Source organism: Pollicipes pollicipes, unplaced genomic scaffold, assembly GCF_011947565.3.
Source record: "Pollicipes pollicipes isolate AB1234 unplaced genomic scaffold, Ppol_2.1 Scaffold_4295;HRSCAF=5057_pilon_pilon_pilon, whole genome shotgun sequence".
NCBI classification, from domain to species: Eukaryota; Metazoa; Arthropoda; class Thecostraca; order Pollicipedomorpha; family Pollicipedidae; genus Pollicipes; species Pollicipes pollicipes.
In genome coordinates this window covers 26,319,929-26,340,654 of record NW_023596461.1, presented here as the reverse complement: position 1 = coordinate 26,340,654, position 20,726 = coordinate 26,319,929, and the positions used below count along the sequence as shown (strand labels likewise).

Here is a 20,726-nt window from a genome sequence, read left to right as displayed (position 1 = left end):
CGGCACTCGCCGACGGAGCGGCCGGCCGGGCGCCGTCAGTGCGCTGGCGAGAGGGGGCGGCGGCGGCGGCGGCACAGTGACGGCGGCCAGCAGACGCGGCCGAGACCGGCGGCCAGCCAGCGGCTCGGAGCGGCGACGGGACGCCACTCGACGGGCGCGGACGCCCACTCGACGGGAGCGAACCGCCCACTCGACGCGTCTGAGGAGCCGCGGTGCGATCGCGGCCGGCCGTTGGGCAAGCGGCAGCCAGCATTGTGAGGTCGGCGGAGCGGGGTGGCAGCGGCGCCCCGCCGGGCGCAGTCGACCCCCGCAGTGGACCGGATCGGCGCCGACCGCGCCGCAGCCGGCGGACACGATTCTGTGGGCGGCATTGGTGGCGGCGGCCGGTGCTCGTGACGGGGCTGGGCGGCGCGGCCGGTCTGACCGACCGACCTGACCCGGCTCGGCTTGGCTGTGCGGCAGCGCGGCGCAATGGGGCGCGACAGCTCGGTGCAGTCGTCGCTGGTGGCGACCTCGTCGTCGGACCAGGCCAGCGGCGGAAAGAACTCGCGCGATGACTCGAAACGGAAGCGGCGACGCTTGCGGCGCGTCTCGACGAAGCGGCCCAAATACCGTCGGCCAGTGGTGCGGCGGATCAGCACCAAAATACTCGGAAAGAAGAAGCCGGTCAGGAAGAAGAACCCGCTGCAGTGGCTGGTAAGTTTTTACATGCAGTTGGCACGTCTCTTTGTATTGATGGACGTTTTCGGCTTCCGGGAGGCGTGCTGGATGAGTCACGTCACAGCCGGTAAATACGTGGTCTTGCCACATGGACGCTGCATTTCCCCTATGGATTGCCCCAGTCAGTCGATGAGAAAGCTGTAGTTTGTGCAAACTTGTCATGCACGTTGTGGTGGTGGTTCGTGTTTAGGCAACGAGGTGGTGCTTGATTTCAACTGCAAGCCCCTGCTATAAAATAAATCAAGGCAGCGCAACATAGGTGCAGCAGAAGGGGCTCGGGGGCCTGCCTCAAATCATTGGCCCTGCGTTTTTAGCACGAAGGTGGCTACTGACAGCAAGTAAATAACTAGTGTGATTATTTCTCACTGAGCTCGGCCTCCTCCCCCTTTAAGAAAACCCCGGCTGCGTCTCTCCAACACAGCTAAGGTGATTAGTTGGAAGGTTTACCAGGTCGTCACGTGGAAAGCTTTCAAACCGTTAACAGGATATCCGAACTCCCCAGAGGTTATTAAGGAAATGGCTGAGTTGTGTCCAACAAACGTTTCATCAATGCCACGGGGTCGTTACACCGCGCATAGTGATACTAAGCCATCCATGGTTGAAAGCAGCATGTCAATGCCAAATTTCACGGAACAACGACCACATCCAGTGACTTGGTCGGTGTGATAGCCTGTTCGCGAGGAGCCGAGTTTCAGCTGCATGAAGGCTGGAGGCGTGCTGTGTGCACATATCTGAGAATTTAGCTCACATGAATTGGACGTCGAAGCTGTGGTGTCAGCCCGTATTTGTCAGCTCGCACGAAGACGCAATGCTATTTACATTAGGTAGGTGAGGTATAGACTACCCATGATAAGCCTGACTCAGCAGCAGGTCGGCTCACAAGTCATTCATGATGTGGGTCATGGACAGAGGGGCCGGCAGTAGGCCACACCATCTTACAGCGTTTCAGACGTGACATTCCTGCAGCATGCCTCGGTGATTCGCCGTTTGACATTTCGGCACCGTGGCCGCCATGTCACGCAGTCAATCAAATTGAAAATAAAAATGTTAGGAAGCTAGCTATGCTAATGGCATGGGCACAGGGCATCAGGGACCTCGAACACATACATGCCTTTATTCACAAATATACTCTCCAAACTCAAAATTATTAAAACCATTGTTCGAAATTGGATGGCAGTGATCTCCTGACTGTGAACTGACTGCCCATCTGTGGTCTGCATAGTCCACATAAATGGCACACCTAATATTACACCTGATACCTATCGGAAAGGAAGCATTAGAGCATAACGTCTAGGACCCTTAAAATTTTGCACTGTTATAAAATATTTTGATATAGGTCAAAAACCGTTCGGTGTAAATGTGCTTTCTTTTTTACTCGAATGTCGCCCAAGGATATTTCAATTACCCTCACCTATCACCGTCACGATATTTCAAGTGGTTAGTTTCCCATGTGGTAGTAACTTTTCGCCGGCATCGAGTGAATTTTATCTTTGGCTGCCGAGCCATTAGTATGTTCAGCCAGCCATTGCATTGGTTTTCTCTAGCAAGTGTCACTTCTGATGCTCCAATAGATTTCAGTCATCTGAATGTGGGGGTCCTGTTTCACTCGTGTACAGCAGATTGTTTGCTGACATCGCTTCTGAAAAACTGGAACCTTGGTGAAAACAGCAGATACAAAACGAAGTCAGGAGCTGGATGTTCTTCAGATATATCGGTTTTAATCTTTCTGGTCTCAAACCGGTTAATGATATATGTAGTATTAGGAAATTTACATTTGTAAAAAATGGTACGTTTACATATATATGTGTATATATATATACATATATATATATATATATATATATATATATATATATATATATATGTATATATATATATATACCTAAGCTAACCTCACCTATCTATATATACCTAACCTATCTAGATATATATACCTAACCTATCTATCTATCTATCTATCTATATATATATATATATATATATATATATATATATATATATATATATGTAGACTTTCTGATATGCAAGGACAAGCGTATATCTCACCAGTTCATCCCCAATCCCTCCCCCCTATCTCTCTTTCTCTTTCTTTCTTTCTCTCTCTTCGCAAACCTTTTCAACTCTGACGCATTCGAGAGAAACGTATGTTCCAGAAAACGTTCAAACTTTTTAAAAAAGAACTAACTGGAAAGATTTATGCGGTGTGGTTGGCTGGCATTCATAGCCGCGCATGAACTTAGTTTTCGGAACCATATCACTGTTCAGTGTTCCGTCCAGCCGCCTTCAATCACGCATCTCGTTGCCGAATTCCTTCGCCGACAATGATATCACGGGGATTCAGTGATCACTGTAACTTAACTTCCAGGCGCAGAAACTGCTTTCTCGTACTCGAAATGACGTTCATTGACGAACAGTGGAGCCGTTCCCCGGGTCTGGCGCTAAATGTCTTCAGTCGCCTACGGCCGACGTCCGAGGACAACAGAAGTCTGTTTGCTATGGCTTGGAGTCCCTGTGCTTCGGCGGAAATGGATGCCGAAGCAGGGAAGCGCGGAGTCGGTTTGCCGTTTGTGTTACTTTTAAAAGATTTGCTGTTACTGTTGATGTATTTCATGTAGACCAGTTAACGTTGTGAGGTATCTCAGTCAGCGCCATCTCTTGTACTACGCAAGATTTGGCAACGATTTGAAATGCATTCTTCTACTAGCTCCACAACCAGCTCCGTGACTCGGGTTTTTCTCGTTTCTATTTTATAATGAAGCCAAAACGGGCCGAGCCTTCCTCAGCCTGAAAAGGTTCAAGTTGTAATTACTGTGTTATGCTCCACATTGCGTCTCATTGGCCACATCAGACCCAAGTCGAGTAGCTCGGGATCAATATATTTAATGGATCGAAGATATTCTTAGGCTTTTTCTGATATGGTGGATGTATCTCGGTGTTTGCCCATGAACATCCCACATACGGGAGACAGTTGCGACCGTCCGAACATTCTTCTTACCTATACCCGAGGTTTGTGATAGATTCTTACGTTAAAGGTGATTTTACGTGCCACCTTTAACAGCCACTGAAGCTCCAGATACCGACAGACATCGCTCTGACAGCTTTGGGTTCCGGTTCTGCACTCTGCACAGATCCTCCTCTCATTCACATTTGATCGAACGTAAACGACACTTCCATACAAATTTCCGAGTAAAATCGAAACCGGAACGAGAACTATGAAAGGGAAAACCAGGAGACCATCTCGTGCGTTCCGAGCTGTGACGAGCACTGACACCCCCGTGGCGGCGGCGCGCGCTCGTCCCGCCCGGTGAGATTTTCACCGGATTACTTGTCAATCTGCGATCTCTGCTCCGCTGCAGCTGGGCGCGCCTGTCGAGAGAGGTGCACGTGCGCTCCTCCGAGAAAGTCCCGCCCGGGCCTGGGCGCTCTGTCCCTGGGATTGGGCGCACGCCGCGCATTCCGCCGAGCTTGGCCCGATGCCGGCTCCGTCCTTGTCAGTCGATCTTCACTGTCGTTAGTTCGTCACCACTGCCGCTAGTTAGTCATCACTGTCGTCATGCAGTTATCACTGCCGTCACCTGTCGTCCTCCAGCACTGCCGTCACTGTTTTATCATCACTGCCGTCAGTCGTTTACCACTTTCAGCGTGGAATCTTCCCTGCCGTCATGTGTTATCAATCTCTTCATGTGTCATCACTGTTGTCGTGCAGACATCACCGTTGTCGTGCATTCATGACTGTCTTCGGGCAGCCATCACGGTCATCGTGCATTTGGCACTGTCGCCACCTGCCCATCATTACTGTCACCACCTATCCACCATCGCCGCTGCGACCAGTCCGCCAGTCCACTGTCATCACCAGCCCGCCATCAATGCCGGCACGGACCCGTGATCACAGTCGGCGCCTGTCCGCCATCCGCGTCCGTCATCGCGGCCGTCAGCAGCAGCCGGTCCCCGACGGCGGCCGCCGAGTTTTCTCCGACAATGCAGCGTGACCCGACGCGGTCTCGGCCCATTCACACGTGTGAACGGTCACACCTCGCCGGGTGATCCGTGGGCGTGTGATGACGGCTGATGACGGCGCCCCGCTCGTTACCTCGGCCGCCGATTGGCCGGCTTTGTTGCCGCCTGGCGGGCGGCGGCGCCCTCAATGCTGTCGGTTAATCTCGCCCGCTGGCCGCGTGACATATTTTATTCACTGAAAGCGAGAGCTGGGCGGAGTGAGGAACCTGTTCTGAAAGGCAGCGAGAGCAGGTGCATTGTTTTGATACCCTATCTGTTGAATGTATGACGAGCGGGGAATTGGTAAGTGCAGCAGGGGCTGAGCGCAGCTTTGCTCGGACAGCAGTCTGTGACTAACGAGCCCAGCGGCGGCGACTCAGTGGGCACGAGCCCAGCGGCGGCGACTCGGTGAGCTCGAGCGCAGCGGTAGCGACTCAGTGGGCACGAGCCCAGCGGCGGCAACTTAGAGGGTAAATTGTCGGTTTGATTCTCCGGACTCTGTAGAAACCACCGAAAGAGCTCCTAAACAATTGTCTTAATACAGAAACACAAATGAATTTCGGTCTCGTTGCCGACAGCCATTTCTCGCCTGTGAATGGTTTTCATTACTGTGACTTTCCACTGCTCCTGCTCGGCGGCTGCGCGGCCCACAGCCCTGCTCCGAACACGATGCTGAGTTGTAATGAGCTGCCGATATGCTAAATCGCCTTTCGCAGCAGGTCCAGAGCACAATAACGGAATAATAACGGAACCGGACGTGGTACAGGCCAGATGTAGGGCGGCGCGCCGGGCGGTCTTCGTGCGGCTAGGATGCATCTCGGGCCAAAGGCGGAATTTTCCAAATTATTTTCGGATATTGGGGGTGCAAACCAACTACTTCCACTAATCATTCTCCAGTTCGGAAGCATGAAGGGAGCTAGAGCTCCCCCAAGAACTATGGAAACTCCCACCCAAGTCGGGGAAGGGGAGGGATACGAGTGCGAGGCATGACAGCAAAGGTTAGTACCAATGTCCAGCAACCAGAAGGTATTGGCGCGAACAGCGTCACTGACGATGCGGATTACGGCGGACCACTACATCCAGCTCATTCGCGGCAACGAAAGCCCGGCATCTCCGCGTATCACAATCAATCTCCACCGTGAGAATCACTCCGTCTCGGCGGCCGCCTACGTCGGTACAGCTCCGGCCGCTCCCCGAGCCGCGGCACGGCGCGGCCCGCCCACAGCTCCTCACGCCGTGTTGTCTCGTGCATAACCTCCAACGCGCGGGAGCGCGCACATGCGCTCCATTACCATAATGAGATGGAGGACGCTGTGCGAGCGGGCGAGGGGCGCCGGAGCGGGGGCCAACGCAGGGAAAACGGCACCGGCTGCTCCCAGGTAAATCACGCCTGGCGGCGGCAGCGAGCGACTGGAGCCGTTCCGTCGCGCCACGCGCTTGTCTCACGCGGCGCGCGCTGGAGCGCCGGCTGCCTTGCAGGCGTATGTGGGTTGCACCACCGCTCGCCCCGCCCTACCCTCCCGGAGCTCGGGCGGCACGGAGGCGGCCCGTGCTGCCACTTTCGCCGCGTATAATCGTTTAGCAGGCCGTTAGGAGCTTTGATCGATCGAATTATTTGTTCTGGTGACATTTCAATCAGGGCGTGCTCTGGGGAAACTCAGGAATGACATTTCAGTCCGCTCATGTGGCTTGGCCTGTATAGTACTGCTGCCAAGTCCCGATCGCAGTACCGCCAAGAGATCTGCACAGTTTCCATGCCTCGGTCAAGGCCTCGTTCTTCTGTCGGGGTGCGATGCACTCTGGCGTCTGTTTTGGCAAGAGCCGCCACTGAGTTACACTTTAATGAGGCACTCGGCGGCCTACTGTCACGTTGTTGGGAGCAGTCTGCGCAAGCGTGAACGACCTTTTCAGGTACGCAGTGGCGCGCATTTGAGCTCTTCAGCGAGCGCTCAATTGTGTGCAAACATGTCTGCCTCGGGTGAATCATGACCTGGTCATGATTCAAAGATGCACCCCATGTTTGCGTGCGGGGTCAATGCCAAAGTGCACTGTGGGCACGAGCACAGTTGTAGAGTAGCATAATGTACCACTCCGCTTACATCAGGGTTGAGCTCATTGCGGCCGTAGGGACGTGCGGGGGAAATGTCTCGTTCAGAAGTTGGCGATGAAATACAGACTTGATCTTGGGTCATTACTCAGTCTTTCCACCCCGCTGAGAGGCTGCACGGCTCACAGTTGTGTTCCGAGGACTGAGCTGGGTTGAAAGAAATTGTTAATAGCGTTAAAATGTCAAATTGTCTTTCATTGCAGCTGCAGTGCAATAAAGCAAGCAGGATGTGGTCCATCTCGTAGGAAAACCTGCTATTCCATGCGGGTTCACTCGCTATTAGCCCACTTGGCTAAAAGCGAGTGAAGTCTGGCGTATGGTATTTAACCCTTACAAGTATTTTGCTGCGAATCCATTATGAATTCAAGAATGCTGGCCGCATTGTAGATAAAATCAAACCACTGACATTGGAAATCAATAGGGAAGTATGTCGTTCATGCGGTGCACTTGTGAATGTTGTGGGAAGTCTATTCATTGCTTGTGTTATAAGAAACATGTCTAGCGATTTTCATGTGGAGAAATCACTGATATGTCTACAAGTGTTGAACGTGCAAATAAAATGCACGAAACTCGTTTTAGCGTTCAGTGTAATACTTTTTGGCTGCTTTTCCTTAATATTACACTTTTCCCTGCTGAAAAAAATGCGTGGAGTAATGATTAAAACCCAGCGAATTCTGTCGGTGTGAACAGACGGAAAATCGGGGTTCGTTATTTTCTCAGAGAACATCTCTCAGCTAGTGGAGAATAGTCAGCAGTCTTACACGATTTCATGACACAATAGGCTGCTGCTGGACGCTTTCGCCATCCCCGGAGATGAAAGCGTTCAAGCCACAGTTGTGGCGCTACCGGAGGTAGCGCACATACCATACCATACCATACCATACATACATACCGTATCATGATCGTTCAATTCAGTTCGGCCTCCGCGGGGACGTCCGAAGTCATCCGCTCTGCGTTCGTTCAAACGTGGGCACCGTGAGGACGTCTGAAAGTACGCCTGCTGCTGTCGCTGAAACTCCCACGCCGTATTGGTTTTGATTTCATCTCCGCCTTCCTGAACCCTTGGAGTGGCTAGACAGGTTGTAATCCTCGTGTTGTAAACTTCACGCAGTCTCATTGTCACCGTGCCTGGCGTTTCAGCGGCACTGATCAAACGCTGTGTTCAGGACAGACAGCGCGTAGATCAGAAGTCCGACCATGAAATTGTTGTCAGGAAATGTCACGCACATGCTCGCAAAACCGCCCCGCAAAAAACAGGTGTAACGTAACCGCGGTTAACGCCAACCAGCATCGTCCTGGAAGACGGCGAGTCGAGTTGTTGGGGGTCCGCCTTATGAATAAAGGGGGGGGGAGAGACACATGTATACTGCATACCGTGTGTCTGCCTCGCTTCTGGGTGTCTGCCAGCTGACACATGATCTAGGATAGATCCTATGAATTCAGTCATGGCATGGGAACGAGCCCTCACGTGACACGAATAACTGCATAAGCCATGCGACATCCCCTCACGGGCGCTGAGCTTCAGTGCCAGGTCTCGTCCTCGACTCCTGCTCTCAGAAAACGGTCGGTGAAACTCCGGATGCCTGTTCCACCTACAGCGGAATGCGTACTCTGACTCTGCGGCCTTTCCCCAAAAAGGCGGAAGCTTTTCTTTCGTCCTTCGTCCACTTTATTGTGAGATTTTCTTTCGCCGTTGGAAAAGATCGTGTGACCAGCTGCGTAGCCTCAAGGCCCTTTAACAATCTCTGTCTGGTCCAATCTGCAAATTATAATCCACCCAGCACGCACACTCCCCTTATGACTGGCCACGATTCCGCCGCTCTGTAAACGTCCCGTCCCGTCCCGGGGTAGAGTGGTGTAATAAACAATGGGTTACAGTTCGCGGCAATAAAAACAGCGTCGCGATAAGCTGCATTGTGTTGCACGGCCCCGACTATGTTATCTTGCTTCGGTAGGATGCAGCGCGGCACGGAAAGCCATGGCAATCAAAACTGAAATCGCGAGTGTGTTTGTTTTCGGTGCACGGCAAATTGACTGGCATATTTCACGGGTGCAGTACGTTCATTGTAAAAAACAAAACAAGTAGAGACAAAGGTCCGCAGGCGCTGTTATGACGCCCCTTGGCATACCTGCTTATAGTCATGCAGTAACATATGCATAAAACGTCATCTTTTGCACTGTCATTGGAGCTCCGCTTACGCAACTGCTGTCTATCTTATCATAGATCTGAGAGGTTTAGTCAAGTCAGTGATCCAACAATGAACAAGAACATGGCCAAACATAACTGACACGAAGCTTTCGTGGTTCCATAACCCTATAAAGTAAAAACAGCGCAGAAAAAACGCATATTGTCAAACGATCATCCGCAGAATCCGCACCAATGCAACAAGTGTTGTATCGGCTCCTGAGCTTTCTCGAGGACAGTGAACGCAACAGATTCCTCCGATGGCGGACGGTGTAGCCTAGTTGGGAAGAGCTCAACTCGCGTTCGTAAGGTGTGGTGTCCGACCCAGTCGAGGGTTGCATCAATCAGCGGAAATCGTCGTGAGAGATTTCGACGCTGAATGACCTTAGCTGTCGAATGTGTCGTTAAAACCCGATATCGACAGATTCCGCGACTGCCGGCCGTAACAAGTACGCATAGTAAACTAATCGAACATGGCTCCCGGGCTCCATCCACGGGCCCCCGAGGATGTCATGCCTCCCCCCCCCCTCCCCCGACACACAGACACATTTGACCTTCAGCGTACCACCCGCGCGGTGGCTCACTCTTTGGGGCTAGGACTGGAGCCTTTTTGACCAGTAACGGATATTTCAGGGCTACATTGTTAAGCAGAGACCTAAATGGCGGCGGCAACAAGACCATGGGCGTCGTGTGAGGCCTCCACCACCGAGCCTTACCCTGCAGAGGGACCCTTTTCTGGGTCTGGTGCGGGCTCTCTGGCGGGCCTTCCGCCAGGACGGCGGTGAAGCAGGCTCACGGCTGGTGGTCGCAGTGTGTCCGGAGAGACAAGGTGCCGCGAGGATTTAGGATGAAGGGAGGAGTGAAGACAGCAGGGCAGATTGCGTGCGGTGGTGGCGGGAGCGCTTGAGTTTCCGACGTTTCGTCTGCCCGTTGCGCGCCGAATGCCTTCTCATTGCGCAGCCCTGTCGTGGAACTGGCTGCTTCCGATAAGTGCTATCCCTCGTAGGCATTTGTTGCCAGCTTATTGTTGAGGCTAGCTGTACCCTGATGCATACTACGTCACAGGGTGAAATGCTTCTTCATAAGCTGACCTGAACAGGATGAGCAAGCAGCTGCTGCCATCTATCTTCGGTGTGTTCACTCGAAGCTTCATATGAGCATGGTGGCGCCACTGTAGAGTTTTGTGGCCTCAGCCCAGCACCACGCCAACCAGGTGGCACCACAGAAGCTTTTGGTCCACACCGAACCACAGGCATCTGAGCCTGACTCTACAGGCTGCTGTGAAAACTCTCACAGACTATGACAGATTGTCGCAACTACGCGCCCATTGCAACACATGTTCACAGCCCTGGTAAGCGACGAAAGCCTTGTGTGGGTTGTGCTAGGTCATGACCTCGTTCAAGGGAATGTTCCACACCAGGTATGATCAAATAAGCTCCCTTGTGGCAACACATAAAACAAATTTCTTCTATTTAGTAAATACACTTCTCAATACATCTCGTTTGATTGCGTCATGGAACGTTCGTATGATGATGAGGTGCTACCAAACTAGTCACGCAAAATTGTCCCCCTGTCACCCTTTTATAGTGCTTCAAACTAGCCAAGAGCTCGCAGTGGCGTTCCTGGAAGTGTTCGCTGAGCCAAATATTGCTATGTACTTATGTTTTGCCCATTTCTCGCGATATTTTGTGTATTAATCTGTTTGTTTTTATTCTCCTACTCTGCTGTGCCGCTATTCTTAAGTTGCTCTATTACAAGTGTTATTTCCATAATAACTGGGAAGTCAAGAACCATCGACCAAATCTACTTCCTGGGGTAATGTAAGTTTATTTGAGGCTATTCCATGACAGCTCCGTCCCTGTTTGTTTCCTTGCTGACATTGTCCCTGGATGATCTCACGCTTCGACTTTGCATGACGGTGATAATGATGTTTCTCGATGACGTCATACAACCACTTTGTACCCTCAGAACCACCAGGTAAGGCGGTGTGATCATCCCAAACCGATACATACGTCGACGAGCGCGACTTTCTTACCTTTCCGTTGCGCAGACCCCGGAGAATCAAGTATTCAAACTTTTGTTCAAGCACACAGCGGCTCCATCTCAACTTATCAAAAAGACCACTATGGTTTGCCGAACTATCCGGAAGCCACCTCCGACAATCCGCACGAGGCTCCCGTCCTGGTGAGGATGAAGATGACGGACTTCACTGAGGCAGCGCCATCTGTATCTAAGATTCACGTATCCCCTTTACTTCCCACCAGGTGGCAGCACTTATTCATGACAGGTAGCGGTACTCCCATGATATTTCAGCTATCGCGGCTGCTCCGAGAGTCGTCTCAAGCAGTGGCGCATTGAAGTGAGTGGGGTGCTCCACCGTGTACATGCACTTCTCAGCAAAACTTGGTACGCATTGATGTGCACATATATTGATAGGATATGCACATATGTTGACAGCTGAAAGAGTAATGTACGGGCAAAAAATTCAATGCATTGAAATACGCGGTGTCGTGTGTCATGCAAAGCAAAATGGCTCGCCTGCGTAACAAAAAATGGTGTTTTCTGTGAAGATTTAGCTTATGCACTATTTCCAAAACCCTGCTCATGTCTCTGGCCTCAAGTGTACCCCTCTTCTCTCCCCCCCCCCCCCCCCCCCCCGCCCACAGCCTCGTCCGCCACATGACAGGGAGCAAGGGCTATTTCAGAAAAATTTTGAGCGTTTTTAAAGAAATTTTTAGTACGCAACGCTGAATGTCATTTGACTTCAATTGTTTGGATATCTACCTCACCTTCCGTATAAGCTTTACCAGTGTCTCCACGCCAATACGGAATATATTGCCTGCAAAATGGAGTTTGCTCCCACTTCTATGATGGTTTGCGCCTTTGATAACGCAGCATTTCTGCTCCTTATAGGGATCGACCATACCACCAAACCGACTAAGGTAATGCCAGTTGTTTTGCACCAAGCATCTGGGCTTATTTCATTTGGATTTCAAATGGTCGCCCCTTGCGTTGCTGTGCTGGTGAAATCGTGGGTCCATTGTGTGCGTTTGTTTCGAAAAAATATCGGTACATCTGAAAAATAATTGGCATAGCGCCATTTACACTTTCCAACAGGTAGATTTCTAATGCACCAGGGCATAGTTCACGTACGACGCAGCATCGTCATCTCTGGCCCGTAGATCAACGCCTCGATGGCTGCGTTTTATGGCCGGGGTTTGAAGCTGGAAAGTAATTGTCTGAGACGAGCCATGCGTGACAGAGGACCGAAAGCGAGGAACTCCCTTGAGAAACGCAAGCTGGATTCCGCGGTCTAGACATTGTGCCGGCGTCACGTGACATGAAACTGCAGCCGTCCTTTGGCGGCGAGGAGAGCACTAGAAATTGGGTCTGTAGGTCAGTGTTTCGCCCGCGGCCACTTGTCCTCTAAGTTGCGCTAACACGCGTAATAGATGACGTTGCTTGCGGAAAGCATTCGGCCTGCAGTAACGGCGCGGATGGCCATTGACTCCCATGCCCGGATGGGCGAACAACGAAGTAAAGTAGCCACCGATAGTAGGAGTGTCAGCTGCTCTAGCCTCCACGGAATTCGACACGGACATTATTTGGCGCTGCACGGAAAAGAATAAAGCAAAAGCTCGTTTGCCCCATTTATGGGGAGACTACGTGGCCCTCGCTGCACCTGGTCAGCAGCAGCGGAATGTCGCCCCACACACCTCTCCCACCGCTAAGAACGCAGATCATGAAGCGTGATCATTTGAGCAGCATCGACACCTTTTGGATTTGATTTAATTGCGATTTTTTCACGACGGACACGTTTGTCAGATGCCGTCGCGCAGGGAACGGCTCTAGAAAAGGCTGCTCCTACCTGCGGTCAAGATATGGAATTAGCTGTCTTTGCTTCTTCGAGTGTTCCATTCCTCCGTTGTACGTGTTGAATGGTGTGGGAAAGGGTGCCGGGGCGCTCTGACCCCCTCCCCCCCCCCCCTCTTTCCCTACGTGTTTTGTGAAATTAAGCATAAATTATTTGATGGCGCATCGAATAACTGATACGAAGAAAAGTATTTCCTCACCTCCCAGAAGCCCCCACCCCGTTCTGACCACCAGTTTTTGGCTCTTTCCACCTTACCTGTTTTAACGCAAGGCATACGTTTTCATCGTTTAGTTTATATTTTGGTATCATCGGTTATTATGCAACATCTTTTTGATTATTATGCTGATAAGAACGCCGTTTATAACGCACTGTGTATATTGCATGCATGGATGTTTCAAGACTATGTTCATTTGTTTTACAACCATCCTAATCGAATTTCAAACCAATGGTGCAAAATCATAGTGATGGCAGTGCCACATTCCAGCTGCCGGCACCCATCAATCCGTATCATTTAATATCGAATGATTGCACTGGACCCAGCCATTATGGGGCTGCGATCGCATGGTGACACGCACCTGATTCGCACTGTTTCGCTGAGACGGGCCTGCCCTTGACACCAGCTCCGTCGCGTGAACAGCCGACCACGGCTGACCTTCCGCCGTCTGCTATCACTTCGGAACACTTACCTTGCATGCGACGGCGTTCGGCTGACCCGATAACATGTGATTAAAGAGTGCCCTTGACGGCCGTATCGGCATGTCTCGTATCCGTAATCCAACAAAGAGCTGCATGCCGCGGCTCGGCAGCGAGGAGGGATTTTCGACGGGTGATGACCGCAGGCAGTCTGTGAGAGCTCTCATAGCGTGCATCCTCATTCTGAGTCAGCGGTGACGCAGGGTGGGCTTGGAGCCATTTGAAGAGTCTGCAGCTCAATAATTTCTACAGCAGGGAAACTGGGACTATTTTGCGTCATCACCTTCAAACCCCCTAGAGGAGCTTCCCCCGTAGCAATGAATAAACACCGCGCCACAGGGCTGGTAGCCGACAGAGTTCTGACCGTCAATAGGGCCGATGACGTGCAACAAATGTTTTGTAAGAAAGTTGCAGCTTTGAAGGCTAAGAGAAAAATGCGACCGGTCGATAGAAAGATGGTAGATGAAATGTGAATCAGGAGAAGCCCAATATCTCACGCATGCAGGCGTAACCAACAATTTGTTTCTGGTGGGCTCATTCGGGTTTTCTTCCAATCCGGTGGTATGTCGTGCTCTGTGGTTTCTTAAGTCTCAAGCTTTTGGGTAGACATAACGCTATAGCTTCTGAACATTTCGAACGTCACGCATTGTGACAAGTCACTAAATTCGACGTGTTGCATGTCCGTATGGCTGCATTTACGCGTTGAAAATAGATATGCGCGCGTATTTTACGTTGGGTTCCCATTTGTGAATCTCACCAGTAACATTGCAGTACTAAAATGTGCCTGCTGACAAGGTGACACGTACAATATACACCACGCTAGTCATGTTTTTGCCAAGCGGCGAAGAGTTCTCCACATCCACAACTTCCGCAATTCGTTAAACACCGTCATCTGCGTCCAAATGTCTTCCTTAGCCGGCCTTTCTGTCCATTCGACCGAATCGGCGGGTCACGTGTGTGACGGCGGTTATCGATGTGAACGCAGCACCGGCCTTCGGCCGTGGCTCCCCACGCCCGGCAGCTCCGTGTCCCCTGTCTCCGGGCTGCCCCAAGGACCGGCCGGCTGGCCCGTTCGCTCCCGGCATGACGTCACAGGCCGGGCAGCCAATGAGCGCGACCGGTGGCTGCGGCCGGGGTCGGCGGCGCGAGGCCCGGGAGAGGCGGCCTGTCTGCGGAGAGCGCTCCCCGACAGCGCCGAGCGCGAGCCGGTGACAGTGAGAGTGACGCGAGCCCAAGTCGAGCCGATCAGGCCTGGACACGGCCGCTCCAACCTCCCCAACGCCAAGTGAGTGTAGCTCGTGCACGTGGCCCGGCGACGCCATGGGGAGCTGGCGGCGGCTTCCGTCGTCATCCGTGCCACACGTCAATACTGTCCGCGACATGAAACACGCCGCCGTAATCCCTCCCCGCATGAGCGGCACCCGGCGTCACGAACGGCGTCCCCGCCGGCCGCGTCGTCTCACTACGGCCGCGTCGCCGCTTGGCTCGCCCGCCAGCGAAAGTGAGCGCCGCGCGCCTGCTCTGCGGCGCCGGCGCAGCCGTCGCGGCGGGGGCGGCGGCCCAGGGAGCGGCCAACTGACCCAGATCGGCCGGGCAGGGCTGCGCCCGGCCTGTCGCCACGGCCGGCCGAGTCGGCGCTGCGCCAGCCACCCCTGGCCGCCGGCGGCGCGAAGGCCGGCCTCACCAAGACCGGCGCCACTTTCACTGCCGCCGACGGAGGCTGGTCCGACCGGCTCCACCAGCTGTCCTGACACTCCTGCAGAACCGATCGTCAATGGTCCTGACTCCTGACACTCCTCCTGGGCCGCTGTCAGCGGTACTGACGCTCTTTTCGGGCATTTGGACGCCAAGGAAAGCCTGGAGTCTTCCCCAAGTACTGCCGCCACATGGTCGTGACACCCGAACTGAAGGTCGTAACAGCCGGTTGTGACTGTATATTAGGTGTTGGTACCGTCTTTGAAAAATCCAGAATGTGCTCGAGATTGTTTCGATTTGCTGCTCAGTGCTCACTGCTAACTGCCAATGAGTTCATCACTGGTCATTGCGCATGACATTCAGAACAAAAGGCATCGGAATCAGGGACAATTTTGAGCTCAATGGCATTTGGGTGTAGATAACCGAACACGCAACTTCACCTTGTCTTATGGCGTTTGGGCGAAAATAACCGAACACGCAACTTCGTCTTGTCTTAAGGCATTTGGGTGTAAATAACCGAACGCGCAACTTCACCTTGTTCTATGGCATTTGGGTGTAGATAACCGAACACGCAACTTCGCCTTGTCTTTAGGAATGCCTAAAGTTATGATTATGCTTGTGCAACTTTCAGTAAATGCAGTAATGTAAAGTTGAAAAAAACCGCTGATACGAGTATGAGTCTGGACGTACCATGCACCAAAATGAGTGCAGCCATGATTTTCTTAAACAGGGGAGAGGCAGGACTCGGTACGTCGATTTTTAAGTTTCTGTCGGGAGCGATCACTGGTGAAAAAGTCCGGGTCTGAGGGCGGGGGGAGGGGGGCACGGTACCCCTGACCCCCACCCCCCTGGCTGCGCCCCTGTGTGCTAGCTTTCTTTTTGCATTGCACGTTTTACGCTGACTCGCGTGACTTGATATTGTCAGCCCGTCTGAATGATAGGTACCTTATAACTACCACTTCTGTATCCACACAGCTCGGCAACAGAACCTCACAACTTTGAGCTTTCCCACAGTTCATTGTGAAGCCGTTCCCCATGACTCGAGGTATTTGCTGCCGCCGTTTTGAGGGCAGCTAAATGCCTCACTCGGCCAGCGCTGCCCTCCGGCACCTCTCCAGACCACGTCATGGCCAGATACAGCCGCGCGCCATGATGTAAGGTCGACCCCCGGGATTCTGCTCCACTAACCAGCGCGGTGTCGCAATGGCGCCATTCAGCCCGCGCCGGGATCGCGTCACCCCTTGCCATGCGCGCCGGCCGGCTCCGCGTGAAAGTGACCTCTCTCGCCGGTCGGCGGCATCGGACGCGGGTCAAAACGAGTCCCGCCGGGAAACGCCTCATTCGCCGGGCTCTCGGCGGCGTTTTTACGAAAGCCGGCTCCCCTGTATCTCCACGTCTGAAGTGAGCGCCGTGTTTACACGAGGCAAATGCGATGGTGTTTTGCCGCCATGCGCACAATGGCAGGAACTCTGCAGTGTGCCTGCCGACATTTAGCGAGCTCGGCAACCGGCCTGCCGACCGGCATCGCTATAGAAAATACCTTCTTGGGTGAACGTGATTCAGTCCCTCTGGAACAATGTCTGTGCCACATGGAGACTATTTGCGCGCGCCCATCTCCAGCTGAGCTGCAGCGCATGGCTATCTATACTCTAAGACGAAGCTCTGATAACAGGGTTGTTTGGAGGTGGTTCTCCGGGCGCGCTATCTCACTAACGACAGCCAACGGTTCAAACTCGCCGCCTCACGCAGCGCTCCTACCACCATCCATATTCCAACGCACTTAATGGGAGAAACTCGGGAGATTGCTGAGAGAAACCGGGACCTGTCGAAATGCCTGTGAACGTCTCAAACTAGCGACAGCGTCAGCGCCGTTACACGCGACCACGGAGAAAAATAACGGCTTACACATTCTTCCAGATTTTTGAGAGCTGTCAGCCGTCACGCTCGCGTTTGTCTAGCGGTCGTGCACTGGGGCTTTTCACCAACCAGGCAGGATATGGCGATGACCATATCCTGTTATTGTTAGGAGAGGCGCTCAGATATAAGCGTTCCTCTTATGCACCAATCCACTCATCATATTATGTACTGCTTAATGTCCATAATCGAAAATAAACATCAAATCAAATCAAAATTTGCATAACTCGAACTGGACAAGCAGGGTGTGTCGCTCATGATGCGGTGCGAGGGCGTTAGAGCTGATCTCGCGCACAGCCTTGCTGCGCTGTCGTGGGGCGCGTTTTTACCCCGGACGCCGGGTCAGATCACGGGCAAGGCAAGCTTGATTTCCGCGTGACGTGCCCGATCAACATGACATGGGTTCCGGGTTGGTGGTTTGTGGTCGTTCGGCTCCCGCCCAGTCAGCACGCCGTAAGCATTGGCTTCAGTGACGAACAAGAAACCAACAAAGACCTGCACGCAGGCTGCAAAGCTAGCACTGGGAGACTTGCATGCTGTGTATGCAGATATCGCAGACGGCATGCTGCCCGCAGCGGATCAAAACCAACACGCATTCCTCACCAGCTGGTGGGCTCCCACCGTCATAAGATCACAAATAGCATTTCTAGGCAGTGCATTTCTCTCAGTGCAGCTGAAAACACGCCGCTAATCCGCGAGCCTGCCATTCCAACGCCGCCGGCGCCGACCCTGGCGCGGCGTCCGACACCACCTCGAGACGCGGCCCTGCGGAGCCGAGCCCGCGGAAACCGCAGCTGACGCGTGTCCGTCCACCGGCCGGCCGGCCCTCACGCCCTGTGGTGGACAAAGGCGGGGTGAGACCCGCTGCTGCCAGCACGGCCGTCTTTGTCGGCCCCGTGAGGGCGGGGCGGCGGAGCGGGTCGCGGAAGGGGGGGGGGGGGGGACGGAGCCGGTGGCCGACCACCGCGGCAGCCAGTCTGGCGAGCTCCGCTCGAGGTCTCCTGCCTCTGCAGCGGCCGCGGGTGACGACAGGACGGCGCTCCAGGGGCTGTGACACGTGGGAGGGGGGAAGGGCTGCACTGCTGGACGCTGGCGATGTTGCAGGAATGCCGAGCCCACCTGTCGAGCAGGAACTGGCCATCGGAAACCTTACGTAAGGTGCTAGACATCAGCTGTGCGTGCACAAGGCAGAGCGGGCTTGGGCTCGCGAGCGGTCGCTCACATTTGGAATGCCGGACCGTGAGTCGCGGCCACTGCAGCTGACCCACTGCATCACGCCAGCTGTTGTCGGCGCCACACCCTAGGGGGAGTCGGCGGGATTGCGTCATGAACTCCCCTTAATCGCCGGACGGCTTTCGTATATCTTGACTTGAGATCGCCGCCATAGCTTTATGACTGTATGCCCGGCCATGACCGAGGATAACGGCTGCCTTTTCACCCGAAGAATGCATGACAGATAAGCACCAAGTGCCTCGTTGAGAAGAGCCTCATACGGTACATATGGTTATTTGCATAAGGTTGCATGCTTCGCTGTATCACGTACTGCGGTGGATGCGGCGATTCGCTCGGTCTGATTCAGGCGATGTCACACTCACTCCGCACAGCTTAGTGGCCGCTTGGCTACAGACATTGTCAATGTTTCACTCATTCGCAGTGCGAGCTGCCAAATTTTTCACACATTTTGCGTGCATCGTTCTGTCCCATGCTGTTAAAAAATTCAAAAGATAGCCCTGAACATATGGCATGGTAGCACGCGACTGCAAACAGCTGCGCACCCTTATGCGGTGAATGGTACTGCCATGACCTACACTGGCAGTCGCAAGCCCAGTTTGGGTGTGCTCGCAGCTGTGCGCTGTAGCTGAGCGTATGGCAGCTCTGCTGTCTCTTCTTCCGTTACTCGCTCGTCCTCACAATGTGAATCGGGAAGGAAAGGCGATCTTCTTCAACTTGACTACGCTGAGGCGGTTATGTTTCCCAGCCTCACCGTCATTGGGGCTTTATGACGCACTCAGATGCTGATGTTATATGGCGTCGCCCGCCTCTTACCCTGGCAGGAAGGGCGGGTTCCGCGGGCAATCGAGTACGGCAATCGAGCGGGTACCCGTACCTCTGATTGACCAGTCACGTTAGCCACTACACTATCGACATCCCTGTTTGCCACCCTGAGTAGAAACCAGCGGCAGTAATAATTTCTTTTCGTGGAAATCAGAATTAACGCTCCTCCATCCAACGTGAATACTTCATGCACATCAGCTCAGCAGCAGCAGCAATGATACCGATGCCGCATTCCGGCCGTGCTGTCCCCCTGAAAGTTTTCCCGTGCCGGCCGTGCTGTCCCCTGAGCGTCGCCCTGTGCCGGTCGTGCTGTCCACCTGATGGTCGCCCTGTGTTCGACAGAAGGCGGCATCGTCGCGTGCGGCTGGCCCGTCGCCTGTGGCGAGGTCAGCAGGCGGCCCGGCCATGCCGGCCGCGCCCAACGCCACCGGCCCTAACAGCACCTACGGGCCCGACGATGACTATGACGCCGACGAGAAGACCCCGCTGCAGGAGGACATCTATGGCGGCAGGTGAGGTTTCACCTGCGGCGGCCGGCGCCGACGCTGGTCGACGCCAGGCTGTGACGGGTGGGCTCCTTTGAATGGTGACTGAGTCCGCGTGGTATGTGTTCGCGGGGCGGACGTGGGGAACGACTACCCACCCAGACTGGGACCGTGGGGTAGTCCGCGCCTTGGGGTTCAGCAAGGGCCTAATAGTGCTCTCGCTGAGTGAACCAATGTGGCTGTTAGTATGAAAAGGAAATCATATGAAAATTATGCTGATTATATCCGATTAAACAAAAGAATGATTGATAGGTCTATTTCGGACTTGGTCTTTTCTCGGTATCAATCTCCCCAGCTGAGACACGCCAAATTAAATGCGGTATACTAGAGCGAGCTTACTTAGCCGGTATTTTTGTGGCAAAATTGGGGCATTAATACCGAAGAAAAATTAAGTCCTAAACGTTTGCACACACACACACACACACATACACAAAGCAATGATACCACGAGATTTAGGCTGCTTGCTGCTAATCCCGCGTCTGCACGTCCGCAATGCTTTTGCTCTGATCGGGGCATTTATTTTGTACTATTTAGGTCTCGGACGCAAAAATTAATATTTTTGTGCTGCTAGTCGACAGAAATCTTGCCCGAGAACTGGTTTGCTCCCAATACACGTTGTAATTGGCAGTGCTTGTATGTACGATGTAGCTGACAACGTGTGTTTTACGGTCCCGATAAAGGCGCTTGAATACGAAATTTACGAGTTTGTAAAAGCTAAAACGTTTAAATAGCATGTTAGAATGTTTTTTCCCGGTGCCTGAATACGACAACCAACCGAATGTTCAGCTCTGAAGCTAATTCTTGTGCTGTCTTCAAAAACAAATCAAAGACATTTGCGTTGTAGCAGCAATGCACTCTCTGCCGCGTCTGACAAGTCCGATACCATTTGAAACAAACAACGTCTCCGCACCCTCGTCCAACAACACCCATCAGTAAGCCAGC

The 20,726-nt window shown here is 53.1% G+C and overlaps 1 protein-coding gene across 2 annotated transcripts in view; it reads left to right on the top strand.

Annotated features, from left to right (window-relative positions):
* Positions 1 to 448: 448 nt before the first annotated feature.
* The window catches only part of LOC119096311 (chitin synthase chs-2), a gene marked incomplete at its 3' end in the record, with an annotated part of 43,320 nt that continues 23,042 nt past the window's right edge, over positions 449 to 20,726 (top strand). The window contains 2 exon segments of one of the 2 annotated variants that reach the window (XM_037219149.1): positions 449 to 696; positions 19,582 to 19,751. In XM_037219149.1, the coding sequence (XP_037075044.1) occupies positions 472 to 696; positions 19,582 to 19,751 (395 nt within the window). 2 annotated transcript variants of the gene reach the window in all.